General features: G+C 44.6%; 1 protein-coding gene across 4 annotated transcripts in view; it reads left to right on the top strand.

The window, feature by feature from the left end:
- Nucleotides 1-23,657, top strand: part of MYLK (myosin light chain kinase) — a 345,718-nt gene that overhangs the window by 241,375 nt on the left and 80,686 nt on the right. For all 4 annotated transcript variants that reach the window (XM_019554015.1, XM_019554016.1, XM_019554017.1 and 1 more), the window contains 2 exons: nt 3,850-3,966; nt 7,027-7,113. In XM_019554015.1, coding sequence (XP_019409560.1) covers nt 3,850-3,966; nt 7,027-7,113 — 204 coding nt within the window. The remainder of the gene's footprint in view (nt 1-3,849; nt 3,967-7,026; nt 7,114-23,657) is intronic.

Here is a 23,657-nt window from a genome sequence, read left to right as displayed (position 1 = left end):
GGAAGGAGTGAACATTGGTGATGTTTAAAGCATTAGTCTTTTCGATCTCACCAGGTGTACCTGAATGGAGCAGCTAACATCTTTCAGAGCTAGCAACCTCCAAGTGAATGGCATATCAGTTTAATTCATCCTTTAACTAGACATGGGGTGTTCGGCCTCCAGCCCGCAGGCCAAATACAGCCCGTGGAGCCAGGGTTTCTAGCCTGTAGGGCTCACATGAGTCAGGAAACTTGACAGCAGAGGGGCAATGACAATACTGCCACCCTCCCCACTGCCAAGTTCCCAAACCCAAAGCTCCCTGTGGGCCAGGTTGGGGCTGGATCATGCCCCCTTCCTCCCTTGACCCCCACAGGCAGGGTGAGGCCAGGCTATGCCCCGTTTCCCTTGTGAGCCAGGCCATACCTCCTTCCCCCTGTGGGCTAGGTCCTAGCCACCCACTCTGCTCCGTTCAACTGGATTGGGTCCCACTGCAACCACCCTGCATGCCAGATTGGGACCGCCAGTTGGATTCAGCCCGCAGACAGACCACCTGGCCTGCTGGCCAGAAAGGTTGCGCCCCACTGAGTAAGTCCTGTGCTTCTCAACCCCAGGGTGCCACGAGATCCTTTGAAGGGTGATGCAGGAAGTGTGAGAAGGTAAGCAGATAAGGGCGGTTGGGGCTCTTCCCACCTGGTCATTCCCCCATCCCCACTGCCTGGTCTCTCTGTAAAGAGGTAAGCACCATAATAAATTTGGTTTTGAAGTGGAATGCCACTCAATACATAGAAGTTATGGAGCGGTGCCTTTAGTCTAAAAAGGTTGAGAACCACTGCTTTAAACCTTCAAGCATGTCACCTTCAATCAACTCTCTTCAGTTGCTGTGAAATGCAGCTTTGTGCGTGTCCTGGTAGCTCCACAGAGGCTGGATTTTAAAAATACTGTTAACACAAAGCGTGCTATGTCATGCAGTAAAGGGCATTCTGTTACTGGAAATCCTGAGGATTTGCTTGGAGCTATTCATTTAATGATGGGGACTTACCTCTTGGCCAGGGCAAGATGTTTCAATGAGCATGTTGAGTAAAGAAGATTTTCCATGAGTATTAGCTTGACTAAAGTTTTAGGGGCATATTTATAGTGCTCTGGACAGCCAGCTGGACTCTGCTCTCATTAGTAAGGGATCTGACAGTGCACACTGTATGCAAGTGTGTCTATTTTTGTAGTGTAAGCTGTAATAATGATGGTTTTCTGCGGTACTACGTTCTCTTTTTGGTGCATGTTCAATAGAAGTGTACCCGTGCTTTGGCTGAGATCAGCCAGGCTCCCCCATCAAGTTCATGAGCCAGCAGATGTTCCTTTGAATGTAAATGTGAAGGCTATCTCTGCAAGGGCTTTTCCAACATTTCTTCTCTGAAATGTGGCTGCTGATTGCAGCGTGTTTTGGGTTCCAGCATGATTCATTAGGATAGGTCATGTGAGGGAAACCACACACTTCTTTCCTTCCTGTGAAGCCTATTACATGTTCCAAAGAGGGTCAGTCCCTCTCTGCAGAAACAATTTTTCACTGGATTCCTCCAGGGGGGAAAGTAATGTTCCATATGCAGCTGAAAAACCAAGAAAAATGGTCTTTCTCTCCTTGTGGAACAAAGCAATTTAGTGAGGTGCTGTTTTGTTAGTATTTTTTTTCTATGTTGCCTTCCCTTGTATTATCCATTCCCCAAGAATTCAGTATCAGCATTGAAGCCTGGTCTCTGTTTCCCTAGGAGAACCCTACAAATGGCACTGGTCTTCCTCTGGCGCAGCTCGAGGCGGTTCCTTTTGAAGGAACATTGGGGCTGGTTTCATCTCTGACCATTTTATCTCCCAGGCGGGAGGGGTAGGGAGTACAGGGAAATCAGACCCAGCCTGTAGTTAGCTTAGACCCATGCTAGGGCAGAGAGAAAGAGCAAATCCAGAAGAAGGCATAGGCAGACTATAAAGATGCAAGTGGGATAAACAGGGGGAGAGAGCAGTGTGAAGAACATAGCATGGTTAGGCTGAAGGCCCAGAATTTGTACCATGCTCTCTCTAGAGACCCTTCCAGTGAGGGAAGGAAGACACGAGCTCCTGTCCCCATATCCTCTGTTTAAGCAGAGTGAAGGGATGGCTGGAGATCTAGCTGGCTATTTGTGTTTGGCTTTTGCTTTGCCATGGGCGTGGATGAGCCAAATCACTCAAAGCGCCAAAGTAGCATAAAGATGATGGGGGATGCGAGGATGTGCCCGATGCTGGACTGAGTAAGCCATTGTCGTGGCCCCAGCTAGTGGGAACAGGCCCTGCCTTGGCTCTCAGGACTGTAGCCCACGCTTAATAAAAGGAAATCTATCTCCCTTGGGTAAGGTTTCCACGGCCACAGCCGAGCACAGGCTGAATCCTGCATCCTGTCTCTGCAAACTCAAGAAACCCAATCCTTGAACATTTTCCAGAACTAGGACTTGGGTTGCTGCTTTCATACCACTGATTTGGTGGACTGCTTTTGAGAATTAGGTCCTATTAGGATTTTTATGTTCCACTTAAGTGGAATAGAGAGTCCATATAAGTGGATTTAGGCACCAGTGCAGTTCTTTTCTTCCCAGCTTGAGTCCCTGAAAAACTCTTAATGCAAAAGGTGAGGGAAAGTCCTGTTTAGTGACTCAGTCTTAAGGGTGAGCTGATAGTGTGCATAAAAAAAAATACATGTATGAATACATTTTCAGGATTTAAAGAGGGTGGAATAAAACCATGGTTAAGTTGCCTCGGTCTACCAGTGCTTAATAGGTGGAATAGATGATCCTTAGTGTTACATTTGTTCTGTGAGCCATGTCATCAAAATGAAAGTAGCTGCCTTTTCAAATTACACACGCAGCTAGAGTTAACCATTTTCATCCTTGATGCCAACATGAGCATTATACACGTGGAACCAAATGAACAGGTTACCCCTGAACATTTTGCAGAGATCCTGTTAGTTCAGTCTCAGGTTATGAGCTCTCAGGAAATCTTTGCTGTGTTGGTACAGGACCTAGCACAGTGAGAACCCAGTCTCAGTCAGACACTGCTATAATACAGAAAAGGCTCTGATCTCTACCAGCTGTTTATTTTAGGTGCAGGGGTGCTACCCTAATTTAAACAGCCTCTCTTAGGTACATTATTTATTTCCTTTCAACCTTCATATAGAGGTGTCCTGAACCATTATGAAGTTGAGAGTTGGGCTCCAGGAAATGTTGTTCCTTTCTTCAGACACCAGCAGCAATAAAGAAGTTGTGATCTTCAGTAGGACTCAGGGGGTGCATCTACATGTGCACTGTAATATGGAGTTGACTGATTAGCTTCACAGTAAAGCATCACCATCTACACAAGTACCAGTATTAGGGTGCAGTAAATTAATTAACTCTTCCATAAGATAATACAGCTGGGGACAGTACTGTCTTCTGGCGGAGTCATTTACTGTGTTGCAATGCACGTGGATGGTGACCAGGACAGTAGCAATTTGAGCAAGGGTAGAGCAGCCCCAGACTGGCAGCAGGCTCTGCAGTTTCAGCACTCTCATGCCCCAGCCAGCCCCTCCAACACCCAACACCACCACCTGGAGCCCACGACTGACCCCCCAAGCCCGCTGCCAGTCCAGGACTGCTCTGCTCTGGCTCAAAGTGCTGCAGTCCTAGGTGCACGTGCAGGCACTGCAACTAGGAGCAGTGTATTCCAGGACAATCGCTCCATTGTATTCATTGAAAGCATTGTTGCATTCATTGTACATGTAGATGCACCCAGTGTTGCCCATTGCTGTCAACAATGCCATGCTTTCATGGGATTGAAAACAACACCTCTCTGACCTTTCTCTTCTCTCCTTTGTGTTAGAGTCCCTATGTTCACTCACCATTGAGAAGGCATTGCCCGAAGACGAAGGCCAGTACAAATGCATTGCTGAGAATGCGGCTGGAAGAGTTGAAAGTGTTTGCAGTGTGTTGGTGGATGGTAAGTCCTTTGCCTAATGGAAAAACTCCTCCATTGCAATGTCTTCCTTCTCCCTCTTTCCATGGCTGTTCTTTCCCAGTTTCATTCCTTGGATAGAAAGCTGTAGAAAATAGCTTCCTGCTTCCCTCACACACTTACGTTCTTTCCATGAAAATGGGAACTTAATCCCCACTGTAAGGCGCCTGAGCAGGGAACCAGCATGGAGCTGCGTGCTGTGACTGCCTTGTGGTGTCATCCTTTTGTACTGTTGCCCACTGAGTTTCTAAAATGGTTTAGAGCAGTTAGTGTCACTAAATCTACTGAGGATTTCAGTGTCTGAGCTCTTTGCATTCTTTCAGTGTGTGTAAGAAGTATGTATAGGAGATCTGTCTACTGCTCTCCCTCAGATCTATGCAAAGGGTAGTCTTAGTCTGCAGCCATGGCTGGTTCTGTTCAGCATGATCTCTGATACGTTATCTTTTCTTTGTTTGTTTTTTTCCTAATTCTTTTTGACATCCGCAAATCAGAAGGTGTTTAGAGAAAAGCAACCCTGAGCAGAAGTAAAAGCACAGTGACAAGACGCTCATTCATAATATAGCAGCCAAGGCATGAATTTTAGTTCAACATTCAAGGTGATGATGCTAATGATACGGTATTTGCCTGTCGATATTTCCTGTCCTGGTCAAGCAGAATGCTGCAAGGCTGATAAAATACAGGTCACCTTTCAAAATGCAATACATTAATTCACAATAAACTAGTATATGTATTCAAACTAAACCAGTAGAACAAATGCTAATTATTAACTTGGCTTCAGCTTGGGAGCAGAGTAGATTTTTCTTGAATAACACAGTATTTTGCAATACAAAAAAAAAAAAATCCAGTGTTTTCCAACACCTATCGTCAAGAGGCAGTTGAGATACAAATATTTATAGCATTGTAGGGCAGAAAAGACTATGAACTGCATAAGGCAGGGTATAGAATACCATCCAGTAATTGATGCAAAAATGAAATTTGTCTTCCTGCACTTAAAAAAGGTAGGAACTTGGATAGCCCCAAAAGCTGATTCAAGTAATAATGACTGATGTAGACAAATATGCTATTATCTTAATAAATTAAGATTTTATGGAGCCCTTTTAATTAGCATCATGGCTTAAATTTTTTACTTCATTATGTCTTTAAACCTTATGAACAAGATTCTGCTAGGAGTATGGTTCATAAGAAAGACTGTCTAGAGCAGAAGTTCAGATTCTGGATCAAGCTTCCTATATCTATGTGGTTTAGGTAAGCATAATCCTGCCTTGAGGTGGCGGTGGACCAGCTGAGGTCCCTTCCAGCCCTTTTTCCCCCCGTATGATTCCCCTGCAGTTTAATAATAAAGGACTGGATGTCAAGGGGCTCAGGACCCAGTAGTTCCCTAAATCAACCTTTGCATCTCCTCGGTGCCAGGCTTCTCTGTACCTTTTTCCTGCCTGATCTCCCTCCTTATTTCCTTACCACTCATGAAGTTGTATTCTTGCCACTCCCATGGCTTTATTTCCCTGGCTACATTTCTTGCTGGCAACACACTACCTGGAAGGCTGGGGACAGCCTTAGGACTAGAGTGCCTTGGATCCTGTAAGGTTGTCAGTACATGGCAAAAGACATATTAATTCAAGACCTGATGACAGGAGTGGCATCACCGCGGCTGTCTGACACTGGCACCTCTTGTCCTCAGCACTTGCTCCTATAATGTTGGATGTTACAGTGACCACACTTCTGCCTCACAGCTGGCGCTCACTCCCACCTAGGGCTGCCAACTACTGCAGAGCACATTGGAAATTATTGCTGAAAACTAGAAATTTTGGGAAAGGGGACACCAGAGCAAAACCTGCTCTTAATAATCCCCTGGGGCCTTCACTGTCCGCAGAGAACAGACTGGAATCTCTTTAAATTACAGTTCTGATCTGAAACGGGACTAAAAATAACACCTTCCTACTCAGCACATTGGCTTCCTCTGTGTTTCTAGAGTCCCAGCTCCTGATTTGACTGGCTAAAACTAAGTTTATATTATATCTTGTTCTTGTCTGTCCAGCAGGGCCAAAACACCTACAAGGGAGCATGCTGGATACTTCTGTTTCCTTTTGCCTCACTTAAATCACTAAATTCCAAAGCAATCAAAGACAGTAGTACTGCGCCTCACTGAAGGGGTAATATGGGAGTAGTGTGGGAGTTGGAAACATTTCTGAGGACATAATTTGGCCCAGAGACCCTTTATTTGGCTTAGGAGCAGTTGTGGGGGCAGACACAGATGGTTTTAAGATGAAATGTGAGAATCTCCACTATCTGACATGGTTGCCTGTCATTGCAATGGACCTGACTAGGTGACAAGCAGATCCCTTCTAGTCCTTCATTCCTCTATTAATAGAGGCAATGTTCATGTTCAGGTGCCAAAAGGAGCCTTCAGGGCTGAGGATTTGGTGGGTACAGGGTGAGGAGTCTTGCAAACCAACCAAAAACACTGACACACCAAACGCACTCCACTGTGTCACTTGTGTCATTATATCAAAGCAGATCTACCAGGTTTAAAAGTTTTCTTCAAGAAACTTGTATCTTTGTGTTCTGTTAAAGGCCAATTACTTTCAAAACTGCATTTTCTGTTGGTGGAAAAGATGTTGGCCAGATAGATCAGGTAGAAAATGGGATATAAAAATCCCACGTTGGAAGTGATCCTTTTTGGCACATAAGTGGTTAAAGGCCTCCTTTGCACCTCTGTTCCTGGGATGTGCAGAAAGCAGCTCAGGATTAGTCCTCTTGAATCAGCTCAGTCAAAATAGGCCTGTCAGTTTTGGTAGCACAAGTGATTGTATCTGCTTCCTCAGCTCCCATGTGGAGCTGCCTCCCTCGTCCTTCTCCTCGTCTGTCCTCTGGCATTGTGCAGCCACTGTGTGCAGTTAATCCTGCCTAATAATGTACAAGCCAATGATTTCCTCTAGCTTTACATAAAGACCCAACAGAAATGAGTGGTAATTGAGGAGGGGGGCCTTTCCACTTGCTCATTTTCAAATCAAATTAAGATTTTGTTGTTGTTATTTTTATTTTCAGAGCCTTCACCTACAAAGACCCCAAAGCCAACTGAGAAGAAGACAAAAAAGCCAAAGAGCTCACTTCCCCTTGTATTGGCAACAGAGAGTAAGTGGTAGTGACTTAATTGCTTCCTTTTCACTGCAATCATAACAGTGTTTTGGGACCTTGTGTTACTTCCCTTCTGCTGGCAGGCATAGGAACTGGGCAGGCAGCTTGTGTTGTTTCTTTAACCTTTCCATACAGGTCATGCGAATTGAGCCTTGGGAGGGGAGGGAAGGGAATAGGAGGAGGAGGAGAAACTTACAGTCCAGACCTATCCTGCTAAATTCTCAGTTCCCATAAGGATGCAGTAAACTCATGGCACAACTTATTTTCCAGTTGTCTTCCAAAATGTACATGGAAATTCTTGAGCAGTTTTTTGTCCTTGCTTGTTCAAGTTTTACTACATCCTGTGTAGATAAGAGAAGGTGACCTGGGTGTCTTTACCTCCGGATTTAAAATTCTGGCAATAGTATAGTCTTCTCTCTTCATTCCCTGTGGGGGTAGGGAGTGTGTCTGTGTGCTTTTTAACTTAAAATAGTCTGGCTGATTGTGATGTTAATTAAATAACTTATCCCTAGCCATAAAATGGAAGAATCCCATTATGCCAGTAATACACATTAAACCTCTCTGAAGTTACAGCACACTTACAACTCTGCATGTGCCTGCTGAGCTGAGAGAAAAAGTGCTTTTTTAAATGAAACATTAAACCCAGAGCAGTAATGTCACTGTTTATAAATTCCAAATTGCACGGTTGCATTGGAAAGGAAGAATAGCATGACGTACAAATACATCCCTGAAATCAAACCGTGCTTCTTGAAGGTAACGTAAATTGTCTAGTACAGTACCTCCTAAGAAGATGTGGAAAGAAAACTCTCTTAATGGAAAAAGCATGCCTTCCTTTTCAAAACCTGACTGTGTCCAGCGCCTTTTAATGGAAGCACAAAATAGTTTCATTGTCTATTTAAAATAAGATGTCATCTGCTTCTCCTGTGTGACATATTTAAAACATGTTGTAAATGTTCCCAATACAGTTTGATGATGCTCCATAACATAGTCTTGAACAGTACCCAGAAGGCTCTTGATTTGTAATAAGTCTGGGTATATGATGCAACCATTTAGTAACGATGCACATCATGCAGGAATCCTATCTTCTGTCAGTGCTCCCTATCTTCAAAGACTTATTCTTCTGCTTCTTCCAGCCTCTGACTAGAGCTGCCAAAGCAACTTCAGAATTGCATTTTAAAACTCACATCCTTGGCTGGTACAAATCCAAACAGCTCCATTACTTTCATGGTAGCTACACTGATTTGCATCAACTAAGTTGATGCAACTAAGGGACTGGGGGAATGGAGGGTGGGGGAGAGGAGGAGGCAGGGAGGGAAGCAGCACAAGGAAGCAGGAGGCAACTGGGGTTTGTGTAGCATGGGCATCAGCAGGGCTGAGGAGACAGGGAAGCTCTGTCCTCAGCCCGGTGCTACAGGGTCAGAGGGCTCTCCCATACCAGCGGTGTTCAGCTCCTGGTACCTGGGGGGAGCTGGGAGCTGAGCAGTGCCAGGACCAGGGACAGGGAGCTCCCCCATACCCTCAGCAAGCAGAGCAAGAGGAGAGCTCAGGGCACTGCTGCCGCTCAGCCACGAGTCATTGCCCCAAGCCAGTGCCAGAGAGCCAGGCTGTAATCCCAAGCTCCGTGCTGGAGCTGCGTACAGTTCCCCCAGATCCAAAGTGTATTTCTATTCCATTCTTTTTATGCACTAGAACTACTTGCATCAAGCCCATATCAGTGCATCTTACAGTTTGATGATTTGCTGATGGATGATCGTTATTATTACTAGATTCCTACATACCTTTCCATATCTGTTGTACCAGGCTTTCGTTGTACCTTCCTACGTGCTTGCCTAATGATTGATCACATTTTGTGTCTTGCATCTTTCCAATTTACTGATCAAAGGACTTATTCTCCTATGCATCTATTGTTTAAGGTTTGGTATTACCTTCCTACGTGCTTTTATCTACTGTGGCAGTTCATGCTGTTTCTGTCCATCTCGGGACATTCTTGAGCAGAACTTTAGACCTTCAGGCTTTTAATTCCTCCTACTTCTGGCCTACTTTGTGGCCTACACTGGTCTATATTACAAAGGGGGTTTGAATACCCAATTCACACTCATTTTAATAAGAATTGGGTTTCCAGATTCCTTAAGCACCTTTGACCATCTCAGATTCAAGTCTCCCAGGGGCTGTTTTGGGAGCCTGTTTTTGTGAGAAGCAACATGTAAATAACTGAAGCAGGAGCCCTTACCTCTTTACATATACACTGCAATCTCCCTCTGCTGCCAATATTCTGCTTAAGAATTGTTATCTGCCAAAGAACGGAGTTAGCCACTGAGATGTGTGTGTCCCTCTTCAGGGATCTCATCTTTCCCAAGTGCGGGCATCTCTTGAGAACAACCATAAAATACCCACTTACCTTAAAGCATGGGTTAAATTGTGCTCCAGTTTCTCTACTCTATGTTACATCCTCAGCCCCCATTAACCACAAAACCCTCTGCCTGCTTGCAGTTATATTTTTGGTTTAGCTCTGGTGTTTACATTGCCTGACAGTACTTTTGCTTGCAAATCTATTTAAACTAATAAAAAGCCAAAATGTTATTTAAAAAGAAAATTTGGCCAACTCACACATTTTATCTGAAAGGCCATGTTTCAACCTAACAAATACCTTGTCATATTGTTGAGTGGGTTTTCTATCTATATTCACATCTGTACTATATCTTTGGCAAATGCAGTTCAGGAATGGCGCGTTCTTTCTCCATAGTAATAAAAAAATCTGTAGCTTTGTTATGCTGGCATTCATAAAAATATTTTTGTTTAGTCTTTGTCTCTGTCCTTTTTCCCCTCTTTTTCCTCTAAAAGTTCCCCATGAGGTTTTGGGTTTAAACAGGCCGCAGAGCAAAACTCAGCTGAAACCACCAAATTTCACTTGGTTTCATCTTAAAATAATATGAAACTGCACACTTTGTCCACTGAATCTATAAATTGTCCCTCTTCTTGAAACTTGAGCCCACAGGCTCCGAAGTTGCAACAGCCTTCAGAAACTTCTTGACAAACCTGGTTTGTCTTTTAAAACGTGCAGCATCCCTAAGTCCAGAGGAGTTTTGAGTCTTGTGACCATTCTGCAAACTCTAGATGTTAACTCTAAGATGAAAAGAGCAACTTGTAAGTGAGAACATTATGGTCTGGGTGCATCGATCTCTAGCTATGGAGATAGCTGAGCAAGCAGTCAGAGGCTTGCCAGTCTCATCACAAGAATGATATGCAGCCTGGTTCTACCCACCAAAGTCAACCAAAGGGATAAAAGCAGAAATACCCCATTTGTTGATTTGAGCAGCATTTGATTTAACAGCTGGTCTTGTGGCCTACGCCTGTATTACATTACAGCTGCAACAGGTAGCAGAGACTGTATATATTCTTTCTGCCTTTTAAAAATACCCACATGCAACACAATTTTCTGTATTTCCATAGTTACCATATTACCTAGAAGAAGATAGAATTTCCACTGAAGGCAATGTAGGCATATCTAGCTATCTACCTAGCTATCTAAAATTAGAGCTCAACCCAGTGGCTTTGTTCAAAAGCCCAAAGTCAAAAGAGAAAATTGAAGAAAATTAGATAAAAATGAGAGTATCTTTAAAAAGCTTTAGAGAAAAGCTTTGGAACAGAGAGCCGAACTGTTTTGTTCTGAAGCAGGATTCATTTTTACTTGTGAGATTTTAAATTATAGAGCAGGGTACAATAGGGTCTTAATTAGATACTTAAGTGCCGCTCAAATACTAAATAGGTAGAATAGGATGTGGCTTCAGGTTCCTTTAAAAATGAATGGTTATCCAGATCCCTTGGTTCGCTTAAAAAAGCAAAGTCTCTCCCTCACTGTACAATAGACACTAATTAAAGGGATAGTGCAGTCCCCTCTCTCTGCTTTGGAAACTGAGGCAGAAGTTTAAGGCCAAGATTATCAAGAGTGACTAGTGCTTTATAGTCCTCAAGTAGATAAGTTACAAGAGACTACATTTCAGAGGTGCACTCAGCATTTTCCAGTATTTAGGCCCTTTCCATGATCTCGGGTTGTGTACAGTTTCTTTAGCGCAATCTTTAGTTTAACTTGCCCAGGGCCACACACAGTCATGACAAAGGTAGGATTAGAGCATCTGTTTCCTAACGCCCAGCCTTGCGCACCTTCTGCTCTTTCAGACTGGCTCTTCAAAGTTAACTTGCTAAAAAGTCATGAAATGTATCCCTTGTGCCAGAGTAGATTTACAGGCGTAAGCACATTTGTTTTTGGAAAACATCTACTTCTTAAGCACCAAAAGAGCAACGAAAAAAGCGGGTGATGTTGAAAGCTTTTGCAGGGTTTTTACCAGTACTTAGTGCAGCACAGCTTTGTTATGGTAGGAACTGCGTGCAGGTTTCAGCAACTCAGCAGACATGTAAGCTCTGAAATAGTCTGATAATTCATCCTGCCTGAATCGGAATCAAGGTATATAGCGGAAGAGTTAAAAACCTCTGCATGTCTTGCAAGAAATGCCTACTGCATTGTGTAGGCACTGAATATTAAGGAAAGGTAATGTCAAGGTGATGTTGCCATGGTGGTCCAGGAGGTATGCAAGAGGCACGAATTCTTGTGAATGGTCTCTTTTATTGGAGCAGCTATGGTTGGTGTAGACATAGGAAAGCTTTGTTATCGCTGTACGCTTCCCCAGGCTTTGGGTACGGTGACATTACCTCTGTCTATACCAGCAGTACAGGTGGTCCAGCAAAGACATCGCTCACAAGATTTCTTGCCTCAAAGTAAAGGTGATGAACTTGGGCCATCAGAGATGGAGAAAAAGTCTCAGAGATATACTGGATTTCCCTATCCCAGTTGCATCTGTGCTGTATCCACTTAAATAACACATGCTGAAAGAGGGCTCTAACACAGTTAATCTTATCAAATGCAGCTTCTTTCTCTGCTAAGTGAGAAATGCTTCAGGGTATCTCAGAGAAAATAGTGTTAGTGTATTGATTTTTTTTTTTTTTTGGAATGAGCAGTACCTGTTGTCTTGTGATATAAATCTTTGTATCTGCTACTACATAAAATCTGTTTAATTTCATGTCAAACACAAGTCGGCGGAGCAATGCTTTCTCTTGCTGACATTTGTTAATATAACGTCACCGCTGACACTGTCCAGAACAAATCTTCTGGACGGCTGTGCTGCTATCTTTCCAGATCTGATTTCTCAACATCAGTGTCTCTCAGATACCATGCTGAGCGGCATCATTGAAAGAGCATGTCGTAAATGTAAATGGGTCATGGTCTTTTTATCACGCTACTTATTTATCCCTGTAGCAAGGAGCACTTGGAGCATTTTAATTACTGTGGAAAAATTAGGAGTCAATGGCCAAGCGATTAGCACATGGTTTTGTTACTTGCCCGTCAGTAAACAGCCTTGTCAGAAGATCCAAGTGTGTTGGCGCCGTTTTAGGTAAACGTCACCCTGAAGAACTAGATTTGACATGTCTGCTTGGGCTGGTGTATAATCAAATCATAAAGCACGTCAGTTTATTCACTGTTTTCCATTCCTTATCAAGAGGGAACAATGGCTTCTGCGAGTTACAAGTCTGAGCCATTAGTGCATATTTCTCCCTTATAAAATGAAATCCTTCTGCTTCTGTCAGTTAAGTGATATTTTTTTCAAGCTCTTTTTCCTCAATATACAGTTTGCCCAGTTATAATCAATGACTTATTCCCCTCCTTGAGAGGAGGGAGAAAATGATCAGGTCTGAGACGTCCTTTTCACCACAGGCAATCAAAGACTCATAGATCAGGGAAATCTTCTACAGGGCACTTTGGTGCTTCAGGGCCTGGTGATTTCCTCCTGCAAGCAATGGGAAAGCTCTGTTGCAAAGGAAGGATAAAAATGTCAGAATAGAGACCTGCGTAGAGGAAATGGTTGTAGAGTTTTGCAAAGCCAGTGCTCAGCCTAAGCATCTGGGCCGAGGCACTGTGCTGGGGTTGGAGAGGGAAAGCAGGCTTACGCCACTGTAAGGCTTTTCCTTGCTTCCCTGAAGGGTTAGATGTGCATTCTTTCTTTCCCGGCATGTCTGTACCCCACTCTGTGTGCACTGCCATGCATAGGGCAGGCATGCTTTCCATGCACTTAAGTGCAAAGTATCTGCGGGACATGTGTGCATGACACTTTAAAGCGGGTTAAATGCTTTAACGGCATTGGTGTTTGCACGCTTTGGCGGTATATTGCACATTAATACCAGCTGGTGTAGCACATTCGGGAGCATAATGCACCTTAAATGACTTTGGGGAGCAGCAAACTTAAACATCTCTGAGGAGTTTTAGTTTGCTGCCCTACAGCTGTGGAGTGAAGCACCGGGCTCCGTGCGGCTCAGGGCCTGTGCAGGAAGCCGTGCAGGCAGCCTGACAGCAGCCCGGGAAGACAGGCTCCACCAAAGGAAAAAAAAAAGCGGTGAGCTTGATCCTACTTGCAAGAGCTGCCTGGATGTATGAGCCGCGTAGGGCCCCATTCTTTCTCTCCATAGCTGCAGTGCCCCCCAGGACTGCCCAAGCCATGTGCCTGCGGTCAGGTACTGTCTGGTGGTGGGGGCCACCACTACCGCGGAGGGAAGCACCAGCCTCCCGTCACAGTCCAGGGACCACTCTGCCCACGGGCAGCTCGCCCTCCTCTCCCCTCCCCACCGCCGGAAAGGCAGGTAAGACATGGGTGTACCCAACACAGGGGTTTACTTTGCACTAAATTGAAGTAGTATTTTAAAAAACCCACTGCTTCAATTTAGAGTGAAGTAAACCCCCGTTTCGTCTACACATGCCTCAGCTGTCTAGAAGATCAGTCCCATTGCCAGGGAGACCCCTTCCCCCACAGAGGAAAGCATTGGATTTGACCCCAGCTGCTGCTGAAATCTTCCTCCCTGGATCCTGAGCTACATTGTTCAGCTCTGGATCTGAAGCTCCCTATGGCTCTGGGTGATATGAGCTGGCTCATTGGACTAAGTACAATGGAGAATGACTTTGTGCCCCTGAAAATTAGCCTAATAAATACAAACTGGCTGAACTGAAATGTCACAAAAGGGACCCAGCTTGTAAAAGAGAACTCAGCTACTGTATATATAAAGCAGTAAAGAAATATTAATTTATTATGCAAGTCATTTCTCCCAAGTGCCCAGTTCAGCACTATCTCACTTATGCCAGGTATGCTGTTCGACTTCGCTGGGTTACTTTATAGTTTACACTATACTGACATTCCCAACTGAGTTAATATTGGCAAAGAACAGTATTTTCCATGGACTTTGCTTACAGTCCAGGCTACATAGCTGCATGTTGATGGACGAGGAGAGTGCCGTTTATTAATCATATCTCATGGAGACAAATGAAAGCATCTCCATGGGTACATTTTTTTGCAACATGAGCCTGAACTGGAGTAAGGTCGCAAACTTTAAATGCCCAATCCAAGCATGGGGGAACGGTGGGTTGGAACAGAGATAGAGGGGGAAGCTTTTGGTCTTAAAGCTGGGCTCCAGAACCCACACGGAGACTTCAGAAGAGACCTGATATCCAGAGGGGCCGAATACTGAGCTGCCCCCAGTGAAGGCACTGACAGCTGCTGAATGCTCAGCAGTGTTGAAAATCAAGCTCCCTTACTCAGGATCTAAATAAATATTTAGCACCCTAGCTTTAGGCCTGAAAGCTTGACCATAACGTCTTAGCGCCTGATCCTGTATTGTTGCAGTTGATGGCAGGGGGGTGGCAGTTTTGGGGCTCAGACCCTCCCAGGCTGAGTGGAATATGAAGACAATAAAAGCTAAGAGCATTTACTGTCTCTGCCTGCCTCTCACTGAAGTCAGTACTAAAATTCCCTTTTCCTTCAGTAGTACCAAGTCAGGCTGCAAGATGCTGTATTTCTGTGCTATGCTAAATCTCTTTAGTACCTGGTTTGTCTTCATGTATTGCATTGTGTTATCAGAACTGGGTTGAAATGCTTGCCTCATATACCTTGTCTCCTAAAAGAAAATATTTACAATAATCATCTCCCATATTATGTTCCTTTGAGTTATTGAAGATCCAGGTGTGTTGATCTATGCTTGGTCTGCTCTTCTTTAATTGGCAAAGTCTCTGTGAATCTCTCCAGATTTCTTAAGAGACACTGGGAGAGAAGAATTAATGACAGGGTGATCTCTGTATGACTTGGAAGGTGAATGCACAGTTTTCCATCAAACCAGCTGGTCATTTTTAATGAGAAAATAAGTGATAAAAAATGTTGCTCAAACAGCTTCGTCATTGTCATGGATGCTGTTCCCCAGCCTAGATTCTGTGTGTCACCAAACTTAGCCTGACTCTTCCTATCTTTCAAATACTTATTTGGAAGGCTGCAAGAAATGTGATGCTTGACCAAAAGGAGAAGCAGTAACTAAGTTTTCATCCTTCCCTGAAGTTTCCATCCTCTCAGCAGTGGTCTGTTGTCACTGCTGCCTTTTCCTTTCTGGCTGTCACTGTAGGTTACCACCTCTGTGCAAGAAGTCCTTACAGCCTGCAATGGGAAATTCTTATAGCTTGTGCTTTTAGGTCTGGAAAGCTTTGGTTCAGTGTGCCTACCAAGATGCAGGCCATCACAGTTGGGTGGCTTGAGCGCATATCTATGTATGCTTTTCTGTGCATAGAAAAAAAAACCTAAGTTTTTGACCATTTGATATAGGAGATAGAGAGAGAGAAGATTCTTCAGTCGTCCATGTTTTAAGAGCTGAAAGTGTTGTTATGTTTTCATTTGAATGTATTTGATGCTGCCACCTAGGGAAAGGCTGAGAAGCCAGCTCTAGGAAAGCAAGTGGTCGGTGCCATTTCTGGTTGATCATAACAGCTTCCATCCCCACCATTTCACTTCATTTACCAGACAATGTCTCTTCCAGCGCTCTCACTTCTGCTCTTTTCTGTTAGCAGAGTCAATAGGTAGTTTAACAAGAAAGGAGAGTGGAATGACTCCAGGATTAGCTGGTGGTCTTGTAGTGAGGCAGAGGACTGGAACGCAGGAGCTACACATTCACTTCCCAGCAATGCCCTTCCTACAGGACCTTGGGGAACTGCCTTTTTATCTCCTTACCTTTGTTAACTGTCTATAAAAGTAGGAATGATAACACCGAATTTCTCTGTTCTTTGTCTTGCTCAGTAAGTCCTGAACAAGTCATGGAACTGCTCAGAGCAACAAAGTCAAGTGTCTCTTGTAAGTGTGTGTGCACGCGCAGTGGAGGCCCAGGGTGGCAAACTCTTTGGGGCAGGGGCTGTCTCATAATTTGGGTATACAAGGACTAGCACAGAGAGGCCCCATGGTCAAATAAGGCTTCTGGGTACTGCAGCTGATCACATGTAAATCTAACAGTGTGTCAATGTATATTAATAATGTTGCTAGAGTCTTTCCATTTGATTCCAGTGTCCTATGGAATAATGGTGTGTGTGCGTGTGTGTGTATCTATCTATATATATAGATATACACACACATAAATTATATGTGTGTGTGTATATAGATACATATATATGTGTATGTATGTATATACACACACACACACATATATGTTGTGCGTGCACGCGCATACGTGTGTGTGTATTTTTTTATTTTTTTTAGCAGCTATTGGTACTAGAGGCATCTCGTAATTGACAGCTGGCATAACTGATCCCCAAGCGAGATACAAAAGTTTTTTATTTCAAGTTGCTAGAGAAGTTTCCTGCCCATGTTACCTTTTGCTCATGTGCTTTTACTGCAGGGAGAATGCAAGCCACAAATATTAATTCCTATGCTGCAAGATTTAGTCACATCCCAGGGTGGGTGAAGACTCTTGCATATTTAGGGTAAAACTGAGACTTCAGGGTAGGTCTGAAGCAACAGACTGCACGAGGCAGAAACAGTCTATGTCTTTAAAGAGTCACAGCCTGGGGAGGAAAATAGATTCATGGCTGCATTTGTCTTCCAGGCAGTGCATTTGTCTGCAGTAGTGGGAGTAGTAGCAAGTAAAGTGGTCGGGAACAGAAAAAAACCTTACTGGGTTGTGGGGTGATGCTGATTCATCAGAACGGAGAAATTTTGGGGGGAAGATGCCTGTTTCAACAAGGTTATTGACAGGAAACGTTTTTCAGCCGAGGAATGGAAACCATCACTGAGAGGAAGCCCTGAGCAGTAGTTTGGTCACCAAGAGCATTCACATGGGTTGTTGAGAGCCTTGGGCTGAATCAAGCAGAGCAGGGACTCGAACCTGGATCTCCCGCCACCCCGCTGAGCATTCTGGGTATTGTGGTTCAGGCTGGGGTCCATTCAGGCTTTCTTGTAGGAGTGTTTTTTCTTTGGCTTAATAATGCCATATTCCTCAGCCTATAGAAAGACCATGGTTGCCTGACTGACCCAGTGTTTATGGCACTTGCCTGGGACGTAAGAGGTTTAAATTCCTGCTTCCCTGAATATTTACTCATTGGCAGAGCTATTCTTAGGCTGACAGTCACTTCCCATTATAAGATCCCATTTTCAGTTGCTAGTGACTTTGCTAGATTTTACCCGTGTGAGCAGAAATTTTCCATTCGGTTATCTCATTTGTCTTAGCCTGATTCTTTTTCCTGTTTTGTACTGGTCTTGGCTTTGAGGGGGAAAAATCAGTCTAAAGGTTTAACCTTTTTCCAAGAGAACATATTTTTTTTTTAAATTGCAACATTTATTTTTTGCCAGCTGTAGTGCCTCCATGCTTTGGAAGAGAGATTTGAAATTTGGCAGAGAGGGCAGTCTCTGGGTCAAGGATGGGCCTTGTGCTTCCCCTTGGAAAATCTGCCCAAATTCGACCAAGTTATATGTTGAAATGTAGCAGTTTGCACATGCTCAGTGGAGATTCGCTAGGGTTTAATAACTACAGCATCTCTGTGGAGTCCATCCTCACTGCTCAAACATGAGAAGCTGGGAGAGGTCTAGGATTGCAAATGTCCCATCCCGCGGGGGGTGTCTCATCCCCTCGCAGGCTCTATATGAAACCTGAATGTGCAGAAGCAAGTAAGGCTGCTCCATGGGGCCCCGTCTGCTTCAGCGCTCAGGATGGATAGAGGTCATCCAGTGAGCAGGTTCTCAATATTTTGCTTCATGGCCACGGTTCACCACATAACCCTGTGCCTTATTTCTTTGAACACTGTTTGAACTCTGCTCTGGAGACAGAACTGTTCGTTCCTTTATGAGTTGTCTCTAGCATTTGTCCCTCTAGTATCTGAATGCTTTGCAGATGTTAATGAATTTACTTTCTCAGAGAGAAAGGGGTCTCGTTATCCCCTTTGAGAACTGACGTGCAGAAACGGAGAGCTGTGACAAGAAAAGTGTCTATTAATTTTGCTTGCTCAAATTGAGACAAATGGTTATTTTTGGAGACTTTGGAATCATTTATGGCACGGCACCCATTGGCTTCATCTGCAGCGCAAAGTGCTCAAATTTTCTGCAGATCCAACTGCTGAAGTCTCCAGTGTCAGGACCAGATCCACTGCCTTAACCATGCAGCCATCTTTTCCCTGCCCCTGTCTCATTCACATCTATACTTCCTAGCTTCTGCCACAGACAACAGTCTGCTGTAAGATCCTGACTCTTCCCCAGAGCAGGTGGAAAATCGTGTCATAGTATCAAAGTACTTAGGGTCAGAAAGGACCTAAACAGATCATCAGGTCCAGCCAACCTCCTTCCCCCAGCAGGAACGGGTGCTGGGGTCCTATCACCCCAGGCAAATATCTATCCAGCCTCCTCTTGAAGACCCCAAGTTAGGAGAGAGCACCACCTCCCTTGGGAGTCCATTCCAGAGCCTGGCAGCCCTAACTATAAAGTAATGTCTCCTGGTGTCTAGCCTGAACCTTCTCCCTAACAATTTGTGGCCATTATTCCTAGTAACCCCGGGTGGTGCCCAGGGGAACAGAGCCTCCCCCAATTCTTGCTGATCCCCCCTGGTGAGTTTGTAAACGGCCACCAGATCCCCTCTCAGCCCTCTCTTGTGGAGACTGAATTGGTTCGGGCCCTTTAGCTTCTCCTCGTAGGTCCTGCCTTGCTGCTCCTTGACCATGCGAGTGGCCTCCTCTGGACCCTCTCCATGTTGTCCACATCCCTCTTGAAGTGCGGCACCCAGAACTGAACACAGTACTCCAGCTCCGGCCTGACCAGTGCCGCATAGAGGGGGAGGACCACCTCCTTGGACCTGGTTGTGATGCATCTGTAGATGCTTGACATAGTGCGGTAAGCCGTACTGACTGCTGCCTTGCATTGGCAACGATGACTCCAAGATCCCTTTCTGCCTCTGTATTGACAAGAAGGGTGTTCCCCAGCCTATAGGTGTGTTGCTGGTTCCTTCTCCCTAGATACAGCACCATGCAGTTGACTGCATTGAGCTCTATCCTATTCTCATCCGCCCACCTCTGTAACCTGTCTAGATCTAGCTGGATTCAGTCCCTTCCCTCCAGCATGCCCACCTTGCCCCACAGCTTGGTGTCATCAGTGAATATGGACAATGTGCTTTCCACACCCACATCCAGATCGCTGATAAAGAAGTTGAACAATACAGGCCCCAGGACCGAGCCCTGGGGGACCCCACTGCCCACATCCCTCCACGTTGAAAATGACCCATCCACCACCACTCTCTGGGTGCACCCATCTAGCCAATTGCCACCCATCTGACCGTGTAGGCATCAGTGTCACAGTCACTAAGTTTTTTTAAGAGAATGTGCTGGGAAACTGTGTCAAAGGCCTTCTTAAAGTCCAGGAAGACGACATCCACCCCGACACCCTCATCCAGGGACTTTGTGACCTGATCATAAAAAGAAACCAGGTTAGTCAGTCTGGACCTGCCCTCAGTGAACCCATGTTGGTTGCCCCTGAGCATCTCCTCCCCTGCTGGGCCCTTGTAGATGTGCTCCTTGATAATTTTCTTAAAGGTCTTCTCAAGGACCGAGGTAAGACTGACTGGCCTATAATTGCTGGGGTCCTCCTTTCTCTTCTTCTTGTAAATGGGGACCACATTGGCCCTTTTCCAATCCTCTGGTACCTGGCTAGTGCCAGGGGCCCTGCTATGACCCCCACCAATTCCCTCAGCACCCTTGGGTGAAGAGCATCTGGCCCTACTGATTTAAACACATCCAGCCCCTTCAAAAGTTCCCTAACTAGGTCGTCCCTGATCCTAGGCATGGCGGTGCCGCCCCTGTGTCCGTCCGCAATTCTAGTGGGGCAGGAATATGGAGGCAAAGAATTTGTTAAAGAGGTCAGCTTTTTCATTTGCTGCAATCACCAGATCGCCAAGCCAATCCTGTAGGGGCCCCACGTTACCCAGTGCCTACTTCTTGCTTCATATATATTTGAAAAAGTATTTTTTATTATCCTTAATTCTGGTCTCTAGCCCTAGCTCCATTTTTGCCTTGGCTTTCCTAACAGCCTCCCTGCAGCAGGGTGTGTCATAAAGCATGTGCATGCTGGGACCAAATTCAGTTTGCACAGACAACTATAGCTCTGGCATTTCTTAAAACAAAGTTTTCTTTGAAAACTTGACTTTGCAAACTTAACAGTGTTCTCTTAAGGGAGACTGTCTGTGTGTAACCATTTATTCAATATGCATAGGATCATAGGAAAGTAAGGCAGCGATGGACCTCATGAGGTTATCTAGTCCAACCGCCTGCTCAAGGCAGGATCATCCCCAATTAAACCCAGTCAAGTGTCTGTCTAACCTATCTTTGAAAATTTTCAGGGTTGGGATTCCACAGTTTGTCTGGGTAGCCTTCACCACCCTCATAGGGAGAGAGTTCTTAATCTCCAACCTAAATTTCCTCTGTTGCAGTTTCAAGCTGCTTTGTGGCTGCAGGGCACAGGACTATCTCCATCCTCTTTGTAATTGCCATTCAGGTATTTAACAATTGATATCAAATTTCCACTCCGCCTTTCTTCTAAATAGCCCTTATTTTTTCAGCTTTCCCTTATAAGTCTCTCTTCCCAGGCCTCTAATAATTTTTGTCACTCATTTGAACGGCCCCAACAGGAGAGAGACTTCCTCCCCTAGTATAACAAGTCCCTCGGTGGGTACAGCATTCATGCAAGATGAGGACATCCAATTTCTGGTTTCATAGGAGCAGGCTAGTTACTGCAGTCTCCTAGCATAATGCTTATCCTTATTCAGCTGGTTGGTTCCTCTTTCTACCACCGGTCTCCGTGCATGAGTAGGTGGTATTTGCTAGTAGGTTCAACAGCCACAGATTCGCCTGCTCCTTTTTCAGTCTACGCTGAAACGGAAGGAACCTCCGTGGAGACGGGCTCTGCTGCATGCCGAGGACCTGCTGAGTGAGATCTTTGCCCAGTGCTTTCCCAGCATACTTCACTTTAGGCATGTACTTCAATCCTATTGCAGCCAGAGGGGTTAGGACTCATGGGAGGTGCTACCTGGAATAGGGATATCTTGTTGAATTCTGGGGGTCAGTGAGAAATTCTGGCTTCACTCAAATGATCAAGTATCCCTGTTGCAATTCTATTAGTTTTCTACTGGATGCTTTTATGAAGCAAACTGTGTAGGAGCCATTTCCAGGAGAGGGAGGGGGTATGACTATTTTTAGTAAAATTCCAAAAAAGGGAAACACCAAAGAAAGGCAGAAGCTTCTGAGCATCTCTGCTCCTGTGAATTCAACATCAGGGCCAGGGAGACAGCACAACCAAATGTTCCATAAGATAGCAGCCGGCAAAGGAATCTGGCTTTCCCTTTCAGTGTATATCCTCCCCTGGCTCAAACTCCCTAACAGACAAACCTGTCTATACAGTTATGTAAATACCAGCCTGGCACTATTTACGTTATGTAGTTTCTAGGAGGCCAGCTCATTTAGGGAGAGAATATTATGTCCTTTTTCCTCCACCAGGCTGGTGTTCAGCTTCATCCCATCTCAATGTAAATAGCAGGAGAGAGACATTGTTTTTTTTTAAACAGCAGAAGCAGCCTTGAACTAACAGTTCCAAGAGCCTCAAATATTTTAATGAAAACAATCATTTGACCTTGTCATCTTGGTTAATCTTGCTGGATTTTTTTTTTTTTTTTGGTAACTGCCTCCAGAGCTATTAAAAGAAATTTGGTTTTGCTGTTTGCAGAAGACACATGAGATAAGCGGGAGTTTTTAGGGCAGGGTCTAAGAACAGCGGAGCAGATTTTGTTAATAAAGCAGGAAGAGGCTCTGTGCCTACACATGCCTGTGCTGTCACATTCCTCTTCCAGGTGCCCCAGCCTCAAAAAAATGTGAGGCTCTTCAGCAGCTTTCGTTTCCTGCCCAAGTCTACTTATGCAAAATAAGATCAGGGTACTATATCAGATCTCCCAGCATCCCTTTCTTAGTCTGAATCCTTTTGATGAAGTGGAGGGACAGTCCGCATGCCTTCTGTTCAGTATGTATAATGTCCTGAAAAAATCCTGGATCTCTATATGAACTACAGTGTCCCCAGCTGAGTGAGATGATAGGTTTATGTGCTTTGGTATGGAAATCCTCCCTGATGCAAGAGTCTTTTAAACTGGCTCTCAGTTTTCCCAGGGATAAGATCTGTCCATTTGTTTCACTTGCAGCATAAATATAGAACAAGATAGTTCGTTGTGCATCCTCATCTTTGTATAAATACTGTGCATGGCCACTGATGAAGTGCATGTCACTGAATTTAACTGTGAAAAGAACAAATAATGCAGGATGATGTGATCTGGTATCCTTTTTATGGGCAAGGAGTGGCTGATAGCAGATAGGCAGAGAGAAGGGCTAGATCTGTGTGTATATACATGGGTAGATGGGAAGGTGTCTGTGTGTGTCCTTGAAATTAGGTTCATATGTAAAGAGAATAAAACAGGCAACCAAGAGGGGGAAAAAGATCTTGAGAGATACAGAGTTGAACTGAATCTTGGAAAAGGCAAGAGACTTCAGAGAGAGATGGGACTTCATTCACCACCCTGCCTGTTAGCTTGGTTATTCCAGCAGGTATATAATTTGTGTTGTGAACAGATTACTTGTATCAGAGAGAGCTTCTTGTAAATCATGTGGGATCGAAACACTTTGCCGTGGTGGTTTCTGCCCTGTTCTGAAGTTTCTGAAAAATGGCAGTTGGACCTTCAGTGAAGCATGAGTATTTAGCAAATGGCACATATTCCTTGATGTCTTTCAAGTTAGGCCTACCATGGTACATAGGCAGTCAGATCATAGGTGCTGTTTTTAAAGACCTTATTACTCTGAGGACAGCTAACGTTCTCACAGCAGGGATGGGGCAACTGATGAGCAGTACAGTAAAATAAGGTAATATGCACAAACGCACATATCAGATATATATGATGAGGGCAGTATTCATGGCACAGTACAGTAACAGAGCCATGCTAAAAAATAACACGGGGCTTCCCCTCTTACTAAAGTCATTCCAGATCTTGCATTGACTTCAGTGATAGTTAGATGAAACCCAACTTGGAGGATTCCCAGGGGGCCACAGTCCATGGGCTTCAGTCGCTGGCACCTACTCACCTGAGTAGTTTTATTGAGGTCACTGGGGCTTCTCATCCAATGAAGG

This window comes from Crocodylus porosus, unplaced genomic scaffold, assembly GCF_001723895.1.
Source record: "Crocodylus porosus isolate Cpor-Errol unplaced genomic scaffold, CroPor_comp1, whole genome shotgun sequence".
NCBI classification, from domain to species: Eukaryota; Metazoa; Chordata; order Crocodylia; family Crocodylidae; genus Crocodylus; species Crocodylus porosus.
Note: the sequence above shows the minus strand (reverse complement) of the source record. Positions and strands in the feature narration are given on the sequence as shown.